The 23,224-nt window shown below is 47.5% G+C and overlaps 1 protein-coding gene across 5 annotated transcripts in view; it reads left to right on the top strand.

Moving 5' to 3' along the window:
- CPXM2 (carboxypeptidase X, M14 family member 2) overlaps positions 1-15,681 on the top strand; it is a 211,417-nt gene extending 195,736 nt beyond the window's left edge. For 4 of the 5 annotated variants that reach the window (XM_029610606.1, XM_029610602.1, XM_029610603.1 and 1 more), the window contains 2 exons: positions 6,913-7,012; positions 15,252-15,681. In XM_029610606.1, coding sequence (XP_029466466.1) covers positions 6,913-7,012; positions 15,252-15,505 — 354 coding nt within the window. In that variant the 3' untranslated portion in view covers positions 15,506-15,681. Of the gene's footprint in view, positions 1-1,000; positions 1,732-6,912; positions 7,013-15,251 lie in introns of those variants that run through there. The other variant, XM_029610605.1, reaches the window with a different exon arrangement.
- Positions 15,682-23,224: the final 7,543 nt, after the last annotated feature.

Genomic DNA, 23,224 nt, shown 5'->3' with positions numbered 1-23,224 from the left:
TGCGACATGCCCCTGACACGCTTGGCGCATGCAGGGGGAGGTTGGGGCAGGTTTTCAGGGTGGTATGCGCATGCCCCTTTGAAAATCTGCCCCATAGGAAGCTCAAAGTGGAGTGAAAAGGATACCAGGCTGTAGGAATTGTGTATGATTCACCGGAGAGCATTACCGGCGCCAAGGAAGGATAGGCTGATGCAGAGGTAAATGAGATGCTGTTGATGTAAAAATTGTCCGACTTCCAAGATATGATTGATAATGAAGCGTACCAAGAAACTCTTGAAAGACAGGTGATAGAAAGAGGGGGACAACCCCTGGTTCTCAAGGCAGGGCATAAGCCCTGCTACTTTTTTAGAGACCTTGATGCGGAGTCAAAGGGTATCCTGCTTTAGGAATTGTGTTTTATTCATTGGAGACTGTTACCATTGCCAAAGAAGAGCTGGGCAATGCAGAGATAGGCAAGATGCTATTAGTGCAAATTTTGTTTGATTCCCAATAAATGAGTGGTGATGAAGCATAGTGAGAAACACCTGAAAGAAGGGTGATAGAAAGAGGGGATAAGCTGATTGTTCTCAAGGAGTGGTAAACCCTCTGTGATGTTCTTAGGGATCTTGTCCATCAAGCGGAGTCAGAGGGCAACCAGCTATCCTCATTTTGATGGAATCTTTGGGGAGCATTACTAGTGCTGAAGAAGGGCTCACTGATCCAGAGATAGAGGAGATGCCGTTGGTGCAAAAGTTGTTCATTAATGAAGAGGACAGAGAAAATGTAGATCCAGCAGCGGACATAGACAATGGCGACAACGGTATAGATTGTAAGGATATGGAACTGTACCACGCAGTGACGGATTCTGAGATGATGGATTATTTTAACAAACTAGAAGAAGATTGTTCAGCCATGGTAGTAGAGATGAAAGCATGTTTTTTAAATATTTGTGGGTGTTATGACAGAAAGAGAACTAGTTTTAGAACGGCTTTCTCAATCTTGTAAACATTTTATGTTACAGCTCACCAATGGATCTTTGCTGACCGGAGAAAACAAAGAGGCAGGAGATCCACTGGTGATCAAAGTGTCATGAGAGTGCTGTTTTTGCGCTTGCACAATGATGAACCGCAAGATGTGGAAGGTAAACACAGAGATCGCACTTGGGTTTCGAGACCAGAGGATGTGGGAAACATGAGATGATGGTACGAACTGGGGCTTTGGAAACCAGCATGTGCATACGCTCTTTATCATAAAAGCGTATTCAGTTTGTTCATACGATCAACAGTGCACTACATTATAAAGAAATGTTGGCAAGGGGTCTTACATGACGACTGTGAGGCGTGTATCTAGGAAACACCAGGGCAGACTTTTCACGAGGGGCTGGCATGTGGAAAGTCAAACTAAGAAGTGTTTGCGATAGACTGTGTCTTGAGCGTGTCATAAGTGTATTGGTGTTGGCAGGGTATAAGATGGAGATATTGGGGCTTTATGGATCTGATCAAGTCTCTCAAAAATGCAGAGGACCCCCAGACAGCTCTAAACCAACTGGTTAGGCCCAACGTCGATATAGATTAAATGAGGCTTATCAACTGCATAATCTGTAAAAGAGAGTACATCTCATATATTAGAACAGCTCAGTGATGATCTTGTACCTTTTTGCAGAAATGAAAACTGTTGTAAATGTTTGAAATGATCTGAGATGTATTTTGAAATAATGGGACTATGAATAGAATTCCATAAGCAGTTTTTGCTTTTTGTTGTTACGGCTGTGGCTGCTGTGCAACCGCCTCACCACCAGGGGTCCCTCTAGAGCTGGCTTTCCTGACAGGCCCAGTCCATCTCCTCTGTCCACTCTATGCTCTGGGTGTGCCCTTATAACCCTGCCTGACAGTTGCCTCGGTGCTTCGGCATCGAGCTCACCTGGGCTCCCTGCTCTAGCCTGCCTTGCGTGGCCTTCGGGCCTTCTACCTTGTCTTGCCTTGCCCTGCCTTCGGGCCTTCTGTCTTGCCTTGCCTTGCGTGGCCTTCGGGCCTTCTGTCTTGCCTTGCCTTGTGTGGCCTTTGGGCCTTCTGCCTTGCCTTGCGCGGCCTTCGGGCCTTCTGTCTTGCCTTGCCTTGCGCGGCCTTCGGGCCTTCTGTCTTGCCTTGCCTTGCGCGGCCTTCGGGCCTTCTGTCTTGCCTTGCCTTGCGCGGCCTTCGGGCCTTCTGTCTTGCCTTGCCTTGCGCGGCCTTCGGGCCTTCTGTCTTGCCTTGCCTTGCGCGGCCTTCGGGCCTTCTGTCTTGCCTTGCCTTGCGCGGCCTTCGGGCCTTCTGTCTTGCCTTGCCTTGCGCGGCCTTCGGGCCTTCTGTCTTGCCTTGCCTTGCGCGGCCTTCGGGCCTTCTGTCTTGCCTTGCCTTGCGCGGCCTTCGGGCCTTCTGTCTTGCCTTGCCTTGCGCGGCCTTCGGGCCTTCTGTCTTGCCTTGCCTTGCGCGGCCTTCGGGCCTTCTGTCTTGCCTTGCCTTGCGCGGCCTTCGGGCCTTCTGTCTTGTCTTGTCTAGCCTAGTCTTGGTGGCCTTCGGGCCTTCTGTCTTGTCTTGTCTAGCCTAGTCTTGGTGGCCTTCGGGCCTTCGGTCTTGCCTTGCCTTGCCTTGCGCGGCCTTCGGGCCTTCTACCTTGTCTTGTCTTGCCTTGCCCGGCCTTCGGGCCTTCTACCTTGTGCTGTGTATGGTCTTCGGACCTTCTGCCCTGCCCTGCCTTGCTTACTGTGCATGCGGTCCTACGGGCCCTCTGCTCTATTGTCTGTGTGTGTTTGGCCTACGGGCTCTCTGCCCTGCTTACTGTGTGTGGCCTACGGGCCTTCTGTGTGTGTGTGGCCTACGGGCCTACTGACCTGCCTTGCCCCGCTTACGGTGTGTGGTCTACGGGCCTTCTGTGTGTGTGTGTGGCCTACGGGCCTACTGACCTGCCTTGCCCCGCTTACGGTGTGTGGCCTACGGGCCTTCTGTGTGTGTGTGTGGCCTACGGGCCTTCTGACCTGCCTTGCCCTGCTTACAGGTGTGTGGCCTACGGGCCTTCTGTGTGGGTGTGGCCTACGGGCCTTCTGGCCTGCCTTGCCCCGCTCACGGTGTGTGGCCTACGGGCCTTCTGACCTGCCTTGCCCCGCTCACGGTGTGTGGCCTACGGGCCTTCTGACCTGCCTTGCTCTGCCGCCTGCCCTGACCCAGCCTAGACCCAGACACTGCTTCTTGCTGTCTGCCCTGACCCAGCCACGGTTTCCAGCCATCCCTGTCTCTCTCCACCTGGAGCCACCCCTTTGGGTGGTGTTCACTACCCCTGAACTCAGCCCAAGCGTAACATTTGTAATCTGTGTATGCGTATTTTGAAACTATATTTAGTAAAAAAAATGATATAAACACGATTAACAACATCTATGAGCAGCTCCATGCTTTGACCTCCATGCTTTGACCTTCTGTTACTAAAAACAAAACAATGCATGCTGGGCCTTTCTTTATAAATAATGTATATTTTATGTGATAATAAACCTAACAATTCTCAGATTTTGTTACAAAATATTATAATTTGACTGTTTGTGTCTTACACACTTTGGTTTGTTGCAAAAGATGTGAATAGAAAACAAATCACAGCTTCGAATTCTCTTTTTACAAGGATAGAAGTTCTTGCATCTTTTTTTTTAGAAATGAAACGTATTTGAAATAAAAGCTACCATGTAATCTGTTTTTTAATTGTGTGGTTTAGAAACTAATTGTAATAAAATATGATATAAACACAATTATAATAAAAATACTTCAGTTTCAACTATACGTTGTGCCTTACCAGTCTCTGTAGGTGCTGTGGCACCAGGGGTGTATGGGAGGAAGGAAATGACATCACGGCCAAACATGTGCAGTAAACTTTTATTACCACGCAGCATGTGGAGGTAGCCATTGCTTTATGGTCTCGTAGGAAATGAGGTCTGGATCAACCTGTCCTGAAAATCTGGAGCAATTGGCAACCCTAATATATCTACATACACACACATATACACACAGCTCCACACATGTATACACACAAAGCGGCTCCCATTCACACATACATGCATACATACACACAGGTTCCTGCTCACACATACATACACACACAGACTCCCACACATGCATACGCACAAACAGGCTCCCACTCACACACACACACGCATACATACTAGGGGTGTGCATTCGTTTGCAACATATTGGCAATCCACAACGTATATGCCATATTCATTGTATTCGTGGGGGTCACGAAACGTATGGTGAACCCCCATGAATACAACGTATCACTAATGAATAAACCGGCACCCTCCTGACCCCCCCAAGACTTGCCAAAAGTCCCTGATGGTCCTGGAGCGATCTCCTGCACTCGGGCTGTCGGCTGCCAGTATTCAAAATGGCGCCGATAGCCTTTGCAATTACTATGTTACAGGGGCTACTGTTGCCATTGGTCGGCCCCTGTCACAGGGTAGGAGCACAAGATGCTGCATGTGTTTTTTGGGGGAAACGAATAAATATGCAACTAATGAACGGATCGGGGTCCCCCGAGAACGGATGCAATGGATATGGGTCCTGACAAATATGAATACCGAATGGGACGAATCCGTCCCTGCTGAACATCCCTAATACATACACATACAGGGCCGGTGGAACCTCTAGGCAAACTAGGCCTAGGGCACTGACCATTAGGGGGCTCAAGCCATGTGGGGGCCCCCTAATGGGGGTGGCGGCGTGACCAGGTAGGGTGGCGCGACCAAGTGGGGACGGGCGAAAGGCAGAAGGTGCCTACGGTACCTAATTCCCCTGCACCGGCCCTAATAGCCAGACCACTTTCTCAGCTGCTGTGGGATGAGATCCATGGTGGCCATTCTGCAGGCCTCTTCCTCTGGTGTAGGTCAGTCCTGCATGTGTAAACCTGAGCTCAGCAGGTGGGTGCACATGTGCACACTTGTCAGCCGTCCCCAGGTATGTGGCTATTTTATAATTTCCATGCATATTTGAGCACTTGTTATAAAATAGCCTGGCTCTGTGCACATGTGGGCCTATCTTGAAGTGGCTGCACACATATGCACCCAAATGCCACTTCTCCCACATAAATTGGGGGATTTTAAAAGGAGCATGCACTGACGCCATTTCCAGTTTTAACAGTTCATCCCCAGTTTGCCCAGTTAAGAGAGTGTTCTTCCAAATGCCCCTGTTTTAATAGCCCTCACTTCCCCAGTTATCCCGGACCTTTAAAACCCCACCAATCTGCCTATTTATCTTTATTTTATAGCTTACATGGGATCCATAGCAGAAGTAAGATTACATGGCAGGGGGGACTGGCGCGTGCTGGAGTGCGTAAGTATTTTACACGCACATCTCAGCTTCATGCCCCGAAATGCCCAAGCTCCGCCCACATCTCAGCTTTATGCCCAAGACACGCCCACATCTCAGCTTCATGCCCCAAAATGCCCAAGCCCCGCCCATTTTTGAAAATTTCCGAGATGTGCACGCTGCGGCACACATGCAAGCCTGACATATTTCAAAGTTCAAAGTTGATGTTTTCTCTCTTCCTCCTTACTGTCTGCACTTGTATTCATGCGCCCTGTTTTACCCTGCCCTGTTAATTGTATTTTCAGTCTGTTAGTTATGATGTAAACCGGCATGATGTTTGCATACTAATGCCGGTATATAAAGTTCTAAATAAATAAATAAATATTTGTGCATCTCATAATTAATGCGTGTGTCAAGCTTTTAAAATTCAGCTTAAGTAGGTGGGCCCTAGCCTACCCAACCCACCAGTGGCTACACCATGGTTATGGCTTGTGAACTTGTGCAAAGCCAGGAAAGAGAGAGTAAGAGTAACCAGTCAGGGTGAATAGTGCAGTGCCCCAGGGGTTCTTTCAAAGTTATTTAGTACTCTCTAGAGACGGGCAATGAGAGTCACTGTATGGAGAGGTTCCCTTACTGTAAATTGCTTAACAAAATAAAATAATACCTAACATTTTCATTTTTGCTCAAATTTTAAAACTTATAGCTGTTATAGACAATCCAAGAAAGACCGAGCAGTTTTTGCTAGTATATTAATATATTAATAACATACAAAATGTAAACATTGCACAACTCTGATGAAATAACATGACACCATGCAACCTTAAGATAATTAGTAAGAGAGAATAGTGATGCAGCTTGAAGCATTAAGTCATAGACAGGACAATACAGAAAGCTAATTTGGTAGGTAAACCAGCATGGCTCTTTGAATACTGCCCATTTCCCATGCCTGCACTGTTTTGAGGCATTCCCGACAGTGGCGGTTGATTGGGGTAGGATACAACCTGCATAATTTTGCATAATCAAAACTATGATTGTACTTTCTTATGAAAAAACCCACAGAGGAAGCAGTCACAAAGCTCTGTGGGTAATTTTTGCAGAGACTGTAATAGAAGCAAAACCTACCAGACAGTTTTGCTTAGATTATTGGGTAAAAATGATTTATGTCATAATGCACAATACGGTGGCAGCTCTAATGGCCAATACTGTATTACCACACTCAGCCAATAGGCGGCATCTTTCCACCTGATTTGTCAGGATGGCCCTCACCTCCCACTCTGATGATACAAATAATGTAATCAAACACCCCCTCGCATTTGCTTTCCTTTGTTTTATGGAGACTCCCTCACTTCCTAAAACCAGAAGAGATTAAAATGAAAGGTTACACACTGGCCAGAACTGGGAGGAGAGAGTCTGAATCAGCCTTAAAGGCTCAATTACACCCTCATTTAAATCAGGACACGGTAACCATCCCTCAGCTTGGTGGAAAGAAAAGGAAATGTTTAATCTCGTTTGAAAAATGTGATTGTCTCCCGAGGGGAGATTTCCCTTGCCTGTAAGAGAGTTTTGAGAGTTGCATCCTTTGTTCTCATCAGGCATCTTTCCTTTTTAATAGGTTCATCGCGGCATCAAAGGGATCGTGCAAGACAGACAAGGAAAGGGAATTCCCAATGCTATCATCTCAGTAGAAGGGGTTAACCATGACATTCGCACAGGTAAACAGATTCCAGGAGAACCTCAGGTGCTTTTAATGTAACTCTCAGAAAGCAGAAAACAAACTGAAATGACATTTCCACCAGGAAAATCCAAGAACCTTTTAACTTAAACTCCGGTAGTATTGTTCCTGACCCAAAGTTATTGGAAATACAGATTTACCATCCAGCCCTTGATGGTACAGCTGAACTGTACTGGCGCGCCTGGTCCTGTCAGAGCCAATGCCTGACATAGTATAGAAAGTAGAAAGAGTGCTAATACTGAAGCTGTGCAGCAGTCACTCAGCTGAGCATACCCTGAAAAACAGCAGCTGCTTACCACGTAGGGATAGGGGACCATGGGGGCCTGTACACTGATTCATGGTTTCCTCGCTGCCCAGCCAGTGAGGGCTACGGAGAAAGGTGGTGCTTGGTGACTGCCTGATGAGAGCCCCATGGGAAGAATTAATGGAGAGACTGTGCTTGGTAGCCAGACAGGATGAGGCAGAGAGAGAGACTGCACGAGAAAGACTGTGACTAAGTTCCCAGCTCATTCCTCCCACTCCGCAGGATTCTGGGGGTGATGGGGAGTGTCGAGCCTTTTCCTCAGGCTCGACACTTAAGATCCCATACAAAAAAGTGCAAAGTCATGCAGTTTGAGAACAGAAAGTCAAGGCAACGGGACGGGATGAGAAGTGAAAGGCTGAAGTGCCTGGGCCAGGAGAAAGACCTTGGGATAATAGTGTCTGATAATCTCAAGGAAACAAAATAATGTGATGTGGTGGTGGCCAGAGCCGGGAGGAAAAGGGAGGTGATGAGGCCTCTATGCAGGCTTTGGGATTCGGGAGGCCATAGCTCAGATAGGCTGGAATGCTGCAGAGAAAGGTGACCCAAATGATGTGAGGTCTGCAGCAAAAGCCATAGGAGCTGAGCCTGAAGCACTTCAATATGTTTACAGTATAGGAGAGGAGAGACTGGGGACAGGATACTGACATTCAAATATCTAAAGGTGTTAATGCACATCCTCCTGCTGCCCAAGACAGCATCCCAGCCAGGGAGTTTCAGGCAGGTTACAGACAGAATAACTACTTTAAATTAATAGGCAGCAGTAGCGTAACCTAGAGAGAGCAGCAGCTATGCTAGACACGGAAGGAGGCCATTAAATAACGAGGTTAGTATTGGGTTACTGTGGTTATAAAATAAAAAGAAGTGAAGGGCTATCAATAGCCTAAAAATATTATGAGGTGTTACATAGAGAGGCGTAAGTGCTCTATACGTCATCATTCAGAGCTATAGGCAGGGATTTATGTCATTTAAATCCAGCAGTTACTCTTGGTGGAGAGGTTTAAGGTTGTGCTAGTGCTCACGTCGTTGGTTGAAAGGTTGTCTCTAGCTTCCTGAGGATAGAGGATCTGAGGCCAGTCTGATGTAGCGAGGCAAGGCCTTCTACAGGGTTGGGACTGAGCCTGTGAGTGTCAGCGGTGAATGGCTGTGTGGGGATGAGAGATCTCATGAGGAACGCTGATGTTTTGTAGGCCAGGACAGGGGCTGGAGCCAATGTAGGGTCTTAGGATGACATTTCTGGCCCTTCATTTTCCTGTGGGCTGCAGCATTCTGTTTAAGTTGCAGGCGTCAGGTCAGGGGATTCCTGTACAAAGGACATTGCAATAGTCTAGGTGTGCTATGACTTGGGAGGTGGACCCTTGGTCCAGCGATGAACGTAAGTCCCACCGTCGGAAGGCGAGGCCAATCCCGAGGATCACAGGAGGTGATAGATGGAAATCTGGATGCAGGCGCCTCCTGCAGGTCGTGTAGTCCAGATAGTTGGTGCCTCCAGCAGGTCGTGGGATCAGAAGCTGGCGCCTCCAGCAGGTCGTAGGATCAGAAAGCACAGTTCAGAGATCAATGCCAAGGGAATATCCACAGCCAATCCAGAGGTCCAGAACCAGAGAATATTCCGCAGCCAGTCCAGGGGTTGAGAGCCAGAATATACCACAGCCAGTCCAGGGGTCGAGAGCCAGAGAAGGAACAGCAGCCAGTCCAGGAATCAGGCACGGAGGGTCAAAGTAGGAACCAAAATCAGGAACAACCACGAGAGCCAAGAAGCCAAGGCAAAGTCTGAGGTGCAGACCTTGCCTTAAATAGTCTCCAGCTGTTGGCGCCTACAGGAAGGAACCCGTCCACTTCCTGTATGGCCCTTTAATTATCTTCAGCCGCGTCGCGCGGCTCAGGAAACCTCGGCGGGGGCGGAGCCAGAGCACGCTGAGGGACGGCCGACGCCACGGCCATGATGACAGCAACAGGGAATTCTACCGACGCCGACTACCGTCGTATTTCAACATGCCGCTCTGGTGAGTAGCTGACACTGGTCGCGGCTTGCCACGGCCGGCGGTCCTAACAAGGTGTGAGATTATCAAGGCTTGGAGAATGGTATCAAAGGCATTGTGCTCCAGGAAGAGTTGCAGATGGTGCAGTGGAAAAAAGCAGTTTTGGACTTTAGAAGTAACTTGAGAGTGTAGAATGAAATCTAGCTCTGCAGCTCGGAGCTGAGCATTAAATTTGCTCCATCGAGGCAGACTGTTGGGAGGGGATGGCTGGGTTCTGTGAGCCTCCGTAACACCTGTCTTTTTTGGGTTCAGTTGGGGATTAATGCTTGGCAATGGTTGAATCTAGGCTTTTGCTGAGCAGACGCACTACTTATATGTCATTGGCATAGGAGTAGAATGTGAGGTGATGGTCTCGGATGACTTTGCTGAGGGGCAATATACATGTTGAAGAATGAGGGTGTGAGGATGGATCCTTATGGTACCCCACATGAGAGAGTTTGCTGTTTCGAGAAGGTTTACAGTTTGAATGCATTCAGATAGGAAGCAAATGAACCAGGCCACAGCCTGACCTGACACTTCCAAATCTCTTAGTCTGCTGATGAGGGAGCTGTGGTCTATTGAATCGGATCCAGGAGCATCACTAATGCCGACTGATCAGGATCTAGCACCTAGGGCGGTCATCCATGGGCTACTTAGTATGCTTTGAGTGCTCTGGTATTGGTGGAATTCAAAAAAGCATAAGATATTCACTGAGAATTACTAATGGCAAGGCAATGGGAATGAATGGGATAACCAGAATGGAGAGGCAGACAGAACTCACAACAACACTGTGTTCAAGAAGGCTCTGGGATAAACCTGCATGTAGCACAGTTACAGCAGCATTAGAGGTGACATGCACTTAGCAGGGGTTACAATCCCAAGCAGCAGTGCTTTAATTGAATTGGGCCTCCTGGAAGGCTGTGGGACCTGCATGAAGGGACCATGGATAAATCCATACTTCCTTAGCGTTTGGGTAGGTCAATCCCAATGAGTGGGTTATGCATGTCTGTCAGCAGAGGGAGATGGAGCAAAACCTGAGGTCACGGCTATATAGCACCACCCCGACATGAGCCTCCCGGTATTCTCCCTCTCTAGCAGATGGTGGACATGCATTTCTCTTCAGGGGATTGCCTATGAGTAAAAAAAGAAAAGAAGGAAGCTGGAAAGACGTTACTGGAACGACAAGATGTCTATGTGTTGGGGAGCAGCCTGGAGCTAGGGATTCACCCATGTGTGAGGTCTACCATCCTGCTTGTAGACCATCCATTCTCCTCGGAGAATGCAGAGTTGCTTACCTGTAACAGGTGTTAGTCCTCAGGAAACACGCCGACCAGCCCACGTAGTTGGGTTTCTCCTATGTTTTGTTTAATTTTTATCATAATTCTATGTTACGAGACTGAAGAGGGACCCTGCGAGGACACATGGAATAGGGCAGACTGGGCTTGCTCACGCAAAGTTCCAGAAACCTTGACATAGGTTTTCTGTGCCGGGCTCCATCTGATGATGTCACCTACGTGAGGAGGAATAGCCTGGTGGTTAGAGCAGTGTGGCATGACCCACGGAAACCAGGGTTCAAATCCCAATGTTGCTCCTTGTGTCCTTTGGCAAGTCACTTTACCCTCTGTTGCCTCAGGTACAAAATTTGATTGTAAGCCCTGTAGGGATAGGGAAATGCCTATAGTAGCTGTCTCAGTCCTGTAACCTTGACTGGCTTGGACCTAAATTACAATTAGTGCTTGCAGGCTGAGAGAGGCTCAGCAGTGAAGGCTTTAGCCCTCTTCCACCATAGCCAAGACCCATTCCTGCTCTCAGTCCAGGAGGGCTGAGCTTATGTAAAAGTTTTTAATTAAAAAAAAAAAAGTCAGCGATTGGAAGATTGGAGAAAGGTCTGTTTCCTCAGCATTCAGCTGTCCCGCTCACGTCTCTGGGGAGTTATGTGAGGTGAGGAGAATGTGCAGGAACCAAGTGGTGAGGCTGCTCCTTCTATTAGAGGTGAAATCCTAGTTGGACTGGTGGTTACATGTGGACCATCTCTGGAAGGGAATTTCCCAGATGATGCCAGATTGGTTGGAACTTATGATAGATGTGAGCCTCCGGGGCTTACTGTCAGGAGTTAGTGATACAAGGGCGCTAGAATGCAGTGGAGCGGTGGTGGAACTTCAAAAGACTGGAGGTATGAGCAGTTCAGTTGGTGTGCCTGTGGCTAGAGGCTCGTACAATCCGGATAATGTCTTAAAATGTGACAATGGTGGCTTACAGCAATCATCAGGGTGGAACCAAGAATCGACAGGGGTTGGAGGAGAGAGATTCACTCATGGTCTGGGCGGAACAGCATCTCCTAAGCATATCTGCCTCTCCATTGCTGGCAAGGACAATATCAGAGCCGATTTCCTCAACAGGAGAAGCTTGGACCCAGGAGAATGGGAGCTCCCGGATGAGGTCTTTCAGTTCCTGGTGATCCGCTGGGGCCTACCAGATCTAGATCTGTTGGAAAACTTCAACAACTCAAAGGTTTCATGCTTCTTCAGTCACAGGCAGGACCCAAAACCGATTGGCATAGACAATCTCATTCAGGAGAGGCCACATGGTGCCCTGCTGTATGCATTCCTGCCTTGGCCTTTGATAGGCAGGCTGGTACAGAAGATTACAAGTCAAGCCAATACCGTCCTTTTAGTGGCTCCAAATTGGGATTGAAGGCCATGGTACGCTGATCTTCATAGACTTCTGGTGGGCAGTCCCCTCCAGCTACCATCTTGGATGGATCTGTTACGTCAGGGGCCCATTCTACACGAGGATCCGGGTTGGTTCTGTCTTACGGTTTGACTATTAAAAAGGCTCAGCTCTTGAAACATGGTTATTCTCCTTCTGTAATATCCACTCTTCTGTGGGTCTGGAAATTTTTCTACTTCTCTAGCTTATGTTAGAGTTTGGAGTTTCTTTAAGGCTTGGTGTTCTGTGCGAGATACTCAACCGCTCAAGGTGGATATTCCTTTGATTTCGAAATTTTTACAGAATGGCTTGTTTAAGGGTTTGGCCCTTAATACGTTTAAGATTCAATTTGCAGCAGTGGTTTGTTACAAGGGAAGAGTCAATTTGCAGCAGTGGTTTGTTACAAGGGAAGAGTCCCATTTCTTTTGTGGAGTTAAACATCTTCATCCCCCATTGAGGCTTTCGGTGCCTTTGTGGGATCTTAACTTGGTCCTTGAATTCTTGGCAGGCCTGACTTTTTGATTGCTGCATACTCTTTCCTTGAGGCTACTTACTTTGAAGACTATTTTTCTGGTAGCAACCTGTTCAGCTCATCGGGCCTCTCAGGTGCAGGCTCTTTTCTGCCTTTTCTCTGTGTGACTCCGGGTGCAGTTCAGCTTCAGACTTTTTGCCCAAAGTGGTTTTGGACTTTCATTTGAATCAATCCATTTCTCTTCCTGCCTTGGACAGGGACAGCGATAAAGCTGAGTACCGCCTTTTGTGTTTCTTGGATGTCAAGCATCATTTATTGAGCTATTTGAAGGTGACTAAGACTGTTTGTAAATCTGATCGCCTATTTGTGCTCCACGGTGGAGGTAAGCAAGGAGCACTAGTGATGCGGACAACGATTTCCCACTGGGTTAACCTTTTAGGTACCAACGTTCCACAAGTGAAACATTTTTTCATATACTTTTAACTACTTGCAAATTTTTTTATACCAAATTTATACCATATTTGGGTCTAGTTAACTAAGATATGTAAAAAGGGGCATCAGGAAATAATTCCTTCAATGAGCAGGATCTAAAAGGTTAAAGATGTTATTACGCAGCCTATATGGCTACTGAGGTTGCCTTACTGAAGCAGATTAGACTGCATTCCACGAGGGCTCAGCCAGTATTGTGGGCAAAGCTTCGTTTGTTGTTGCCTGCTGAAATTTGCCGAGTGGTGACATGGTCGTCTTTGCAAACCATCTCCAAGCATTACCACTTGGACATGAGGGCTAGGGAGAACGCCACTTCTGCATGGGTGGTTTTGACTGGGCTACAGGTGGCCTCCCGCCCTTTTCGGGATTAGCTTTTTTACATCCAACTGGTTAGATTTGACTTACCCAAATATTAAGGACATACCTGATAATTTTCTGTCCTTTAGTGATGGATAGATCAATCCTAGACCCGCCCTCGGCTGCCAGAATTGGATTTTGTGTTAGCTTTCTTAGGGCGAGTGATGCACTGTATGATTCCTGCTCTTCACTGATAACTGGTAAGTGGCTTCTGTAGCTCTTAGGCCTGGATTTATCAAAATGCGATAAGTATCGCATGCGATAGCAAAAGGGGCATGTTTTATGCAAATAGTTTATCTCAATTTGTGCTAATACCTATGTGAAGAGCTAAGTTAACACACATTGTGATAATGTTTTCACACTTTGAGATACATGCCAGACCTGTTGTATTTCCTGCATACAACCACTGGGAGACCATTTTTAATGGTCCCAGGGAGCTCATGAGAGTGAGAGAGCACCTAGCCATAATGTCTGTTCCCTTAGATAGGTATTTGTATCCCTATGGGAGGCCCACATAGTAACTCGAGGTGAGGTTTAGGTAATAGTGTAGGGGGTTAGGGGCCACTTTGACATTCAACGTGAGACGTACGAACAGAACAGTGCTCTCTTGTGAACATTTGATGACCTACGGAGAGAGGAAACTCACCCAAAGATGAGATTTGTGCAAGGTTCTCTCCACCTAGCTTGATGGACTCTCTACCTGGGTAACATCAAGCTAGGTGGAGAGAACCTTGCACAAATCTCATCTTTGGGTGAGTTTCCTCTCTCCGTAGGTCATCAAATCTTCACAGAGAGCACTGTTCTGTTCGTACGTCTCACGTTGAATGTCAAAGTGGCCCCTAACCCCCTACACTATTACCTAAACCTCACCTCGAGTTAGTAGGTGGGCCTCCCATAGGGATACAAATACCTATCTAGGGAGAGGATATTATAGCTAGTCTCTCTCTCTCTCTCTCTCTCTCTCTCTCTCTCTCTCTCTCTCTCTCTCTCTCTCTCTCTCTCTACTATTTGCATAAAACATGCCCCTTTTGCTATTGCATTTTGATAAATCCAGGCCTTAGTTTGCTAAGTATGTTCTGTCTTTTGGCTGAGCTCAGTGTTCCTGTTGGATGAGAAACATGAATGGTTGCCTGTTGCTAATAATGTTCAGGTTTAATCAGATTTGTCCACAATTTGGCTTTTCCAGAGAATATTGGTGGGCTGATGTTGGGGCAACAACATCAGCCCAGCAACAACATCAGCTTTTGCTCTGTCTCCATCTGCTGGCAGAGGTGCATAACCAACTCATTAGGATTGATCTACCCTTCACTAAAGGAAAGGAAATTATCAGACAAGTAGTAATTTCTCCTTCAAAAAGCATGGGGATGAAAGGGGCCTACTGGCAGAGATCATCGAGGACATCAGTATAATAGATTTTGGGCACATTTGAGAGGTATGGAGTGTTAGGAAAAGCGTGGGGAGGTCAATTAAAAGATGTGAGGAGAAGAAGTTGGTGATGCCTTACATCTATCCAAGTGAATGCATCTTTGTCCTTATCTGCAGCCATTCACTATGGCACTATGATGTGTGGATGCAGCCCTGGTATTTCTTTGTGGTAGTGTCTGCAAATAACAAAAATGAACCTCACTCGTAAGCCAGAGTATGTTCAATTTTAAAAAGTCTGTGTGTAAATCCACAGGCACAAGTTACAACAAGCCAAGAGAGGGCATGCACTTTCTGAGAATTTTCAAAATAAAACTGCATACTTACACTTTGGAAAATTTGTGGAAAGTCTCATTTTTGTTTAAAGTTGGCAGGTCTAATGGATTTTTGTGCCCTAGATAAATGCCTATTCTTTAGATAACTCTTCTTGTCTTGCGAATGTTTACAGTGAGTGATGGGGATTACTGGCGCCTGCTTAATCCTGGAGAGTATGTGGTGACAGCCAGCGCTGATGGCTTTAACTCCTCTACCAAGAACTGCACAGTAGACTATGAAATCGGGGCCACGCAGTGTGACTTCACGCTCAGCAAAACCAATCTGGCAAGGATTAGAGAGATCATGGAGAAGTTCAGGAAACAGCCAATGAGCCTCTCTCTCCGGCGTCGCAAGTACCGAGCCCGTCCACGGCTGCGGCTAACATAGACTCCATTGTGCTAGCAACAGGAGCCAACTTTGCCTCAAGGGCTTGTACCCAGCACATCCTGATTCCAGCGAATTGGAACCCAGGCCAGGGCTGCCTTAGCACTTCCTGCTGCTAGCTTTCTAGTTTACCGGTTAAAATAAATGTTGCATGCTCAGTTCCTGTCTGAGGTACATGGCTTTCACAGTGTAGGATGTATTTTTCCTGAGCTGATGTAATCATTAGGTATGTGACAGTGTTGACACTCTACAAGACTGGGAATGAGGAGGAAGGTGGAAGATGACAGACCAGCGAGTTTAACATTAGTGGTGGGTGAGGAAATGGAAGAACTGCTAGAGGACAGAATACAGCAGTACTTTGAAACCAATGGGTTACAGGATCAGAGAAAGCAAGGTTTCTCAGGGGCGAATCTTGCCAAAGAAAGTTGATTGATTTCTCTGATGAAATCATAGACTTGATGAACAGGAGGATGCAGAAGTGACTTATTTGAATTTCACTAACGGCTGAATCTTTATTCCCCTGTGGACGTAAAAAACGGGGGTTACACGTGGCCGTGCCTTGCGCGCACCGTGCGCATCTTCAAAGGAACCCGGCCACACACAAAACCTCCCTTACGTGCCAAAGGGCTGGGCCCAGATAAAGGGGCGGGGAGGGGCGGGGCTGGAGGCCATTTGCCGCTGTGCTGGGAAAGTGCATGTCGGCAGCGCGCCGGCAGCATGCCGGCAGCATGCCGGCGCACTGCCGGCGCGCGCAGGTTACTACTGCTCCAGAGGAGCAGCAACTTGAAAATAAAAAAAAAGGTATGGTAGGGTAGGTTTAAGGGGTGGGGAGGAGAGGGGAAGGGGAAGGAAGGTTAGGTAGGGCTTAGGGAAGTTCCCTCTTAGTCCGCTCCTTAACTAGAGCAGACTGGGAGGGAACTGGGAAAGGCCTCGATGTGTCGCCGCATGGGAATTTCCTAAATCTTTCCCCCTTGCGCACGCATTACAAAATCCGGCACGCATATACGCGCAGACCAACAATTTTATGACATGCGCACACCGGCAAGTACATGTTATCAAATCAGCCGAGAAGCGCGCGCACCTTTCAAAATCTACCCATAAAGCTTCTGACACTTCTCCACACCAGAGGACAGATGAACAAACAGCCAGACTAGGAAGTGCAGGAATATTTATAGACTGGGATAGAAATTGGTTGAGTGGTCCAGAGAAGGGCAAGCAAAATGATAAGGGGCATGGAATGGCTGCCCTATGAGGTAAGGGTAGGGAAGTTAGGGCTGCTCAGTTTGGAGAAGAGACGACTGAGGGGGATATGATAGAAGTCTACAAAATCATGAAAGGACTTGAGAAGTTAATGTAAATCGGTTATTAACTCTCTCAGATAATAGAAGGACCAGGGGGCACGCCATGAAGTTAGCATGTGGCACATTTAAAACAAATCAAAGAAAATTCTATTTCACTCAATGCACAATTAAGCTGTGGAATTCATTGCCAGAGGATGTGGTTACAGAAGTTAGTGTAACTGGGTTTAAAAAAGGTTTGGATAAGTTCCTAGAGGAAAAATCCATAAACTGCTATGACGGTAATTAATAAGCAACAGAAGCTTGTGATCTAGCTAATGTTTGGATAATTGCCAGGTTCTTATGGCCTGGATTGGCCACTGTTGGAAACAGGATACTGGGCTTGATGGACCCTTGCTCTGACCCAGCATGGCATGCTCTTATCAGTCCCTTCCTACAGCCGCTCAGCTAAGCAGGTGAGATTCCTAAGCAGATATCCACAGCTTTAGCTGCTACTCCTGGAGAAACTAATTCTTGAAACCTTAGCCATTTCACTAGTAAACGGGCATGCGCTTCTCAAGAAATTACCTATTTTTGTTACTTTACTGAAAAATAACTATCCCAAACTTCTCTTTATTATCGAAACATGGTAACTTAATCAACTCGCTGCTTTCTTCCAACAAGGCATTGATCTGTGCAGTCTGGGTGAACAAGCATCGGGGTAACTTGCTTGATGCGGTGGTTACTACCCTTAACCATTAAGCCTTATGCTCACCTTTGATGCAACTCCAACATTGCTCTCTGCATCAATGGCAGGGGTTGGCAGGAAATTTGAATCAAACAGTTACCAACAAGGGCCCTGAACTTGGTGGTTGATGAAACAGATAAGTATGGGAAAATAAGTGTGAAAGCTTGCTGGGCAGACTGGATGGGACCATTGGTCTTTTTCTGCCATCATTTCTATGTTTCTATGTTTCTAACTACATGTTCTTCTTCAAGTTCTTTTAGCTACGTATGAACAAACGCGATGGTGGTCTCCTAACCGTAGTTAAAGATAAATGGAAACTAAACCTTGTTCCAACTGAATAGACCTCACATTTGCAGCTTCTTATGCTGGGTTGAGGGTCCCATTTACATCACTCCATGATTCCTTAATGCCTACCATGCTCTATTGACAGATATTACCATGAAAGTTGATGTGAAGAACTAACTAGTTCATGGAGACTTCAATTTACATAAGAACACAAGGTTTTCCCTCAAGCCTCAAGGGACAAGTGTTACGAGCGCGCGCGGGCGCGGTCATCTCGAGCTGGTGGTGAGCCCTTGGGCCACGGCGAAAGCTAGGGAGGAGCCCCAGCCACACCGTGGGAGGTGAGCTGGGCAGGCATGGTGAGCCAGGCGGGTACAGAAGCAGGCACAGAGTATGACCCTCAGCCGGACCTGCATGCCCATGGCAACCAACACTGGAAGTTGATTGATGAACGGTCCTCCGACTGTTCCCGGCCCTTTCGGACCTGCCGCTGGGTACGGCAATGGGCAGCAGGCCGGACAGAGGCGAGGGCAGACAGAGTCCTTACACTGAAGATGTCAGACGGGGGCTGAAGCAGACATCTAAGACAGGCTGAAGCAAGACGTTGAAGAGGAGGGCTGGAAGGAAACATGGCACTGTCCATGGGCGCCCTACTCAGCCCACCCGTGGGACTGAGTCGCGGACCACCCTGTCCCAGACGCGCCCTACACAGCCCAGGAAGGCTGGTCGCGGACCACGCTGAGGAAAGGAGGGTGCAGGGAAGACAAAGCGGAAGATCCAGGCGAACAGGAACTCCGATGCTGGGATACTGACATCCGAAGCCCTTTCGGCTGGCAGGCAGGGAAGCTCAAGAGCCCGTGGGACGAATCCCTCCTGTTGGCCACTCCAGGGCCCAACAGGACAGAAGGCTCAGGAACCAGACAGGACGTAGGGCAGAAGCGAGCGGAACTGGATCAGGACATCAGGAAGCAAACATCCGGACAGAGACAGGACAAGGAGCCATCAACACAAGGCAGACCACGGTGGACCTGGATCAGCAAGGTTACAGACGACTGTAAAGCCCGATCCGAAGGCCAGTTGCAAAAGAAAAGGAAGTCCTTATATACTGGAGGTAGAAGGCAACTCCCTGGGAGGAGCTTGCCAGGACCGCCCACCGCTGGCCCTATAAATAAGGAGGAGAGCTGCGGGCCGGCCCCTAGGAGAAGGGCGTCGCCAGACAGGAAGTCCAAACGCTGGCAAGCAAGCCACAGGCACAGCTAGGCCTCTCAGGCCCTGGAGCAAGTCCCGGATGGAACACAGGCGAGGCCCTGGCTTCGGAGCGGCCTCCGGAGGAAGGTGAGAGACCACCTGTAGCGCAGCAACAGGGGGGATCGCAACAACAAGAGGGCTCAGAAACCTGAAAAATAAAGAGAAGCAGCAGGACCACGTGGTGAGTGATACTGCTCCCACCCCCAACCCAGCCGGTCTAGCCCAGCACTGTTTTCAGGCCCTTAAATTACAGACGCTTCCCTGGTTTGTCCCTCTTTCTGCCACGATCCTTTCTCAATCTCTCTCCTCCTCCACTGCAGGGGCTTGTGCGGTCGGCACAGCCCAGTCGGGGCAAGAGCCCGCTCACCCCTCCCTTCTGTGAGCCAGCAGTGAACAGTGAACTGGGAAATTAAGAGAAAAAAAGGGACAAGAGGGCTCAGAAACCTGAAAAATAAAGAGAAGCAGCAGGACCACGTGGTGAGTGATACTGCTCCCACCCCCAACCCAGCCGGTCTAGCCCAGCACTGTTTTCAGGCCCTTAAATTACAGACGCCCCCCGGGGTGTCGCACACCGGGCGTCGCGCGCCCGAAGGAACGCGACCTAAGGGGCCTGCCCCTTAGTGCGCCCCTTCGTGCAGACCCAGAGGGCAGACTATACTCCGCTTTACAGTCACTTCAACCCATTCCTCCTATGTCACTGCAGGGGCCCTCAGGCAGCTACAAACCATCACTTCAGCTCCACGTACCCCTGCAAGCAAACCTTGGCGGCGTTTCACCCCTCTTCTACCACACCCACATGGGGCCAACTCTAATCAGCCAACGCAACACCTTTAACACAATACAACAGTTTGTCAACGGTCTTTCATCAGCAGCCCAGGAAGACTTTCTCCCTTCCCATTCTTATACAATTCTCTAACATCCTCCGCCTACCACCTCTTTACCCCCCCCATTCCAGTCTACTACTCTCGCCAAACCGACCTCCCAGAATGCATCCAGTTTTTACAATCCCGATTCTTCATCACTGCCTACCATTGATAGGAAAATCAAACAGGCAAGCACAACACCGCAACCTAAAATCCCTCACTCCAATGCTGATTACACCGATCACCCAACTTCTAGGCCTCACCCTATTTTCACTATCATTATTCAACGCACAATCTCTAACCAAGAAATCACTGATTCTCGCCGACTATCTCTCCGACGCTAAGCCCGATATATGCGCAATAACTGAAACATGGCTTAAAGACTCAGACACAGCCATAATAAACCAACTACCGACGCTGACATATGACATCTTCTCACTCCCCAGACAGAAAAAAAGGGGAGGCGGAATTCTTTTAGCAACTAAAAAAAACTTAAGATTCTCTCAACACCCAGTCAACTCATACTCCAAACTAGAAATCGGCTTTTTCTCTTCAGACCATCTTCAAATTCTACTTGTCTACGCTCCCCCGGGCCTCCTGGAAACAGACGCATCTCCTATGGTGGAAACAGTCGCAACTCTCCTCAACTTGGACGCCCCAGCCATTATCCTAGGTGATTTTAACCTGATGTAGACAATCCCACTCTTACTACCAGCTGTGAAGCCTTTCTCACAGCCCTCTCAGCAATGGGATTCAAACAGATAGTGAACAAACCGACACACAAAGCCGGTCACACTCTTGACCTTATCTTTGTTAACAAAGACATCTATCCTGCATCGCTCCTCAATTGCAAGAAAGTACCTTGGTCAGACCACACTCTTATTTCGACCTCATTCTCACTGAAAGAATCCAGCACCCCCCACGTTCCTTCACCCACATTTCTTTACAGAAAATCTTGCTCCTCAGAAGACCTTAAGAACCTTCTGACCGCTCAACTTCCCCTTATAGACCTCACCGACCCGAACACGGCTCTCTGCTCTTGGAACAAAATTACAGAAGATATAGCCAACAAGCTCTGCCCACTATCTACAAAAAGGGCACACTCAAATGCTTCCAAAAGACAACCTTGGTTCACCAATGAACTTAGAAGGCTAAAACAATGCTTAAGGCAGAAAGAGAGCAAATGGCGCAAAGCCCCATGTGCCAACACACTCTCCGCCTACAAATCTACACTACACCAATACAAGTCCTCTACTCTAAAATCTAAAAGGGACTTTTACGCCTCCAAGATCCATAACCTGGTCTTCGATGCCAAAGCGCTCTTTGCCTACATATCTAGCCTTACCCAAATCAACCCCCTGGAAGTTCCTAGCAACCTAGCACAAGCTAAAGCCGAAGAACTAGCTCTATTTTTCCAAAACAAAATTGCAGCCTTCTAACACAGCTGCCCTCCAATACCACCTCATACTCGACTTCTTTTAATCTCTACTTCAAAAGCACCCGTCTTGAAGCTTTCGATCCTATCTCCTCCACTGAGATACAAGTAGCATTAAAGAGAATGAAACCCTCCTCTCATCCTATGGATCACATTCCTACGAAACTCCTCTTGACAATTCCAGACTCCATTTCCAAAATTCTGGTGGACATCATTAATTGTTCTCTCTCCCAAGTACTCTACCCAGAGGACCTTAAATTGGCTTCTCTCAAACCACTCCTAAAAAAACCCAATCTGGATCCTAAAGACCCAAATAACTTCCGCCCGATCGCCAACCTGCCCTTCATAGCAAAACTCATGGAAAAATTAGTGAACACTCAACTTTCAGACTACTTAGAAGATAATAATCTCCTGTTCCCCTCCCAACATGTGTTCCGCAAAGCCTTTAGCACAGAATCACTCCTCATTTCCCTGACAGACTACCTCATCATGGGCCTCGACAAAGGACAATCATTTCTACTGATTCTACTGGACCTCTCGGCAGCGTTTGACACTGTCAATCACTCCATCCTCATAAATCAGTTGGCGGCAATAGGAATTACTGGCGCCGCACTTAATTGGTTCAAAACATTTCTCAACAACAGAGGCTACAAGGTTAAAATCCAAAACAAAGAATCATCACGTTACAATTCAACCGTAGGAGTCCCACAGGGTTCCTCTCTGTCCCCTACTCTCTTTAACATCTATCTCTTACCGCTATGCCAGCTCCTCTCCAGCCTCAATCTAAAACATTTTCTATATGCGGACGATATTCAGATAATAATCCCTGTTAAAGACACATACTTGAAAACACTAGATCACTGGGAAAACTGCCACCAACAAATCAAACTCCTCCTCACTAGTCTAAACTTAGTATTAAATTCCTCCAAAACCGAACTCCTGCTCATCTCTCCCGAGAACAGTAACATCACTTCCACTCACCCTGGCATCCCACAATCCACGCAACTGAGAGACCTTGGAGTTTTAATTGACAATCGGATGAATTTGAAAGCTTTTATCAACAAAACTACCAAAGACTGTTTTCACAAACTCCAAGTCTTGAAAAGGATAAGACCTCTCTTTCACTTGCAGGACTTTAGAACAATCCTTCAGGCATTAGTTTTCTCAAAGTTAGACTATTGTAATTCTATCCTACTAGGTCTCCCTTCCTCCTATACCAAACCGCTTTAGATGGTACAAAATGCGGCAGCACGAATATTAACAAACACCAGAAGAAGAGATCACATCTCCCCTATCCTAAAAAGCCTTCATTGGCTGCCAGTGCACTTCAGAATTCTCTACAAATCCATCTCAGTTATCTACAAAATCATTCACCAACATACTTCTATCGACCTGCAAATTCCTCTCCTCTTACACAATTCTTCAAGACCTACCAGAGATGCATATAGAGGTTCACTCCAGGTTCCTCCAACCAAAGCCACTAGACAAATTACCTTGAGAGATCGGGCCCTCTCTACCGCTGGTCCCCTGTTATGGAATTCCATCCCCCCAGACCTAAGACAGGAACCCTGCCTCCCAACCTTCAGGAAGAGACTTAAGACTTGGCTCTTCAAACAAGCTTTCCCGGACTCCAGCTAATGTCCTTCAACTTCAAGTTCTATAACACAACCAGCTCATTTAACTGTTCGTTGTAAATATTTAAAATGCTATTAACCTTTTCTTTTTCCTTCCTCTCCCAGTTTAAGCATCCCTGTTTTTTGTAACTGCTTTCTTCCGCACTACAGTTCCAGTTTGTTTTTTCTTTCTATGCACCACTGTTTTAATGTAAACCAGCATGATGTGATTTTATCATGAATGCCGGTATATAAA

The sequence above is a fragment of the Rhinatrema bivittatum genome, chromosome 7 (assembly GCF_901001135.1).
Source record: "Rhinatrema bivittatum chromosome 7, aRhiBiv1.1, whole genome shotgun sequence".
NCBI classification, from domain to species: domain Eukaryota; kingdom Metazoa; phylum Chordata; class Amphibia; order Gymnophiona; family Rhinatrematidae; genus Rhinatrema; species Rhinatrema bivittatum.
This window is presented reverse-complemented; position numbering and strand designations above follow the sequence as displayed.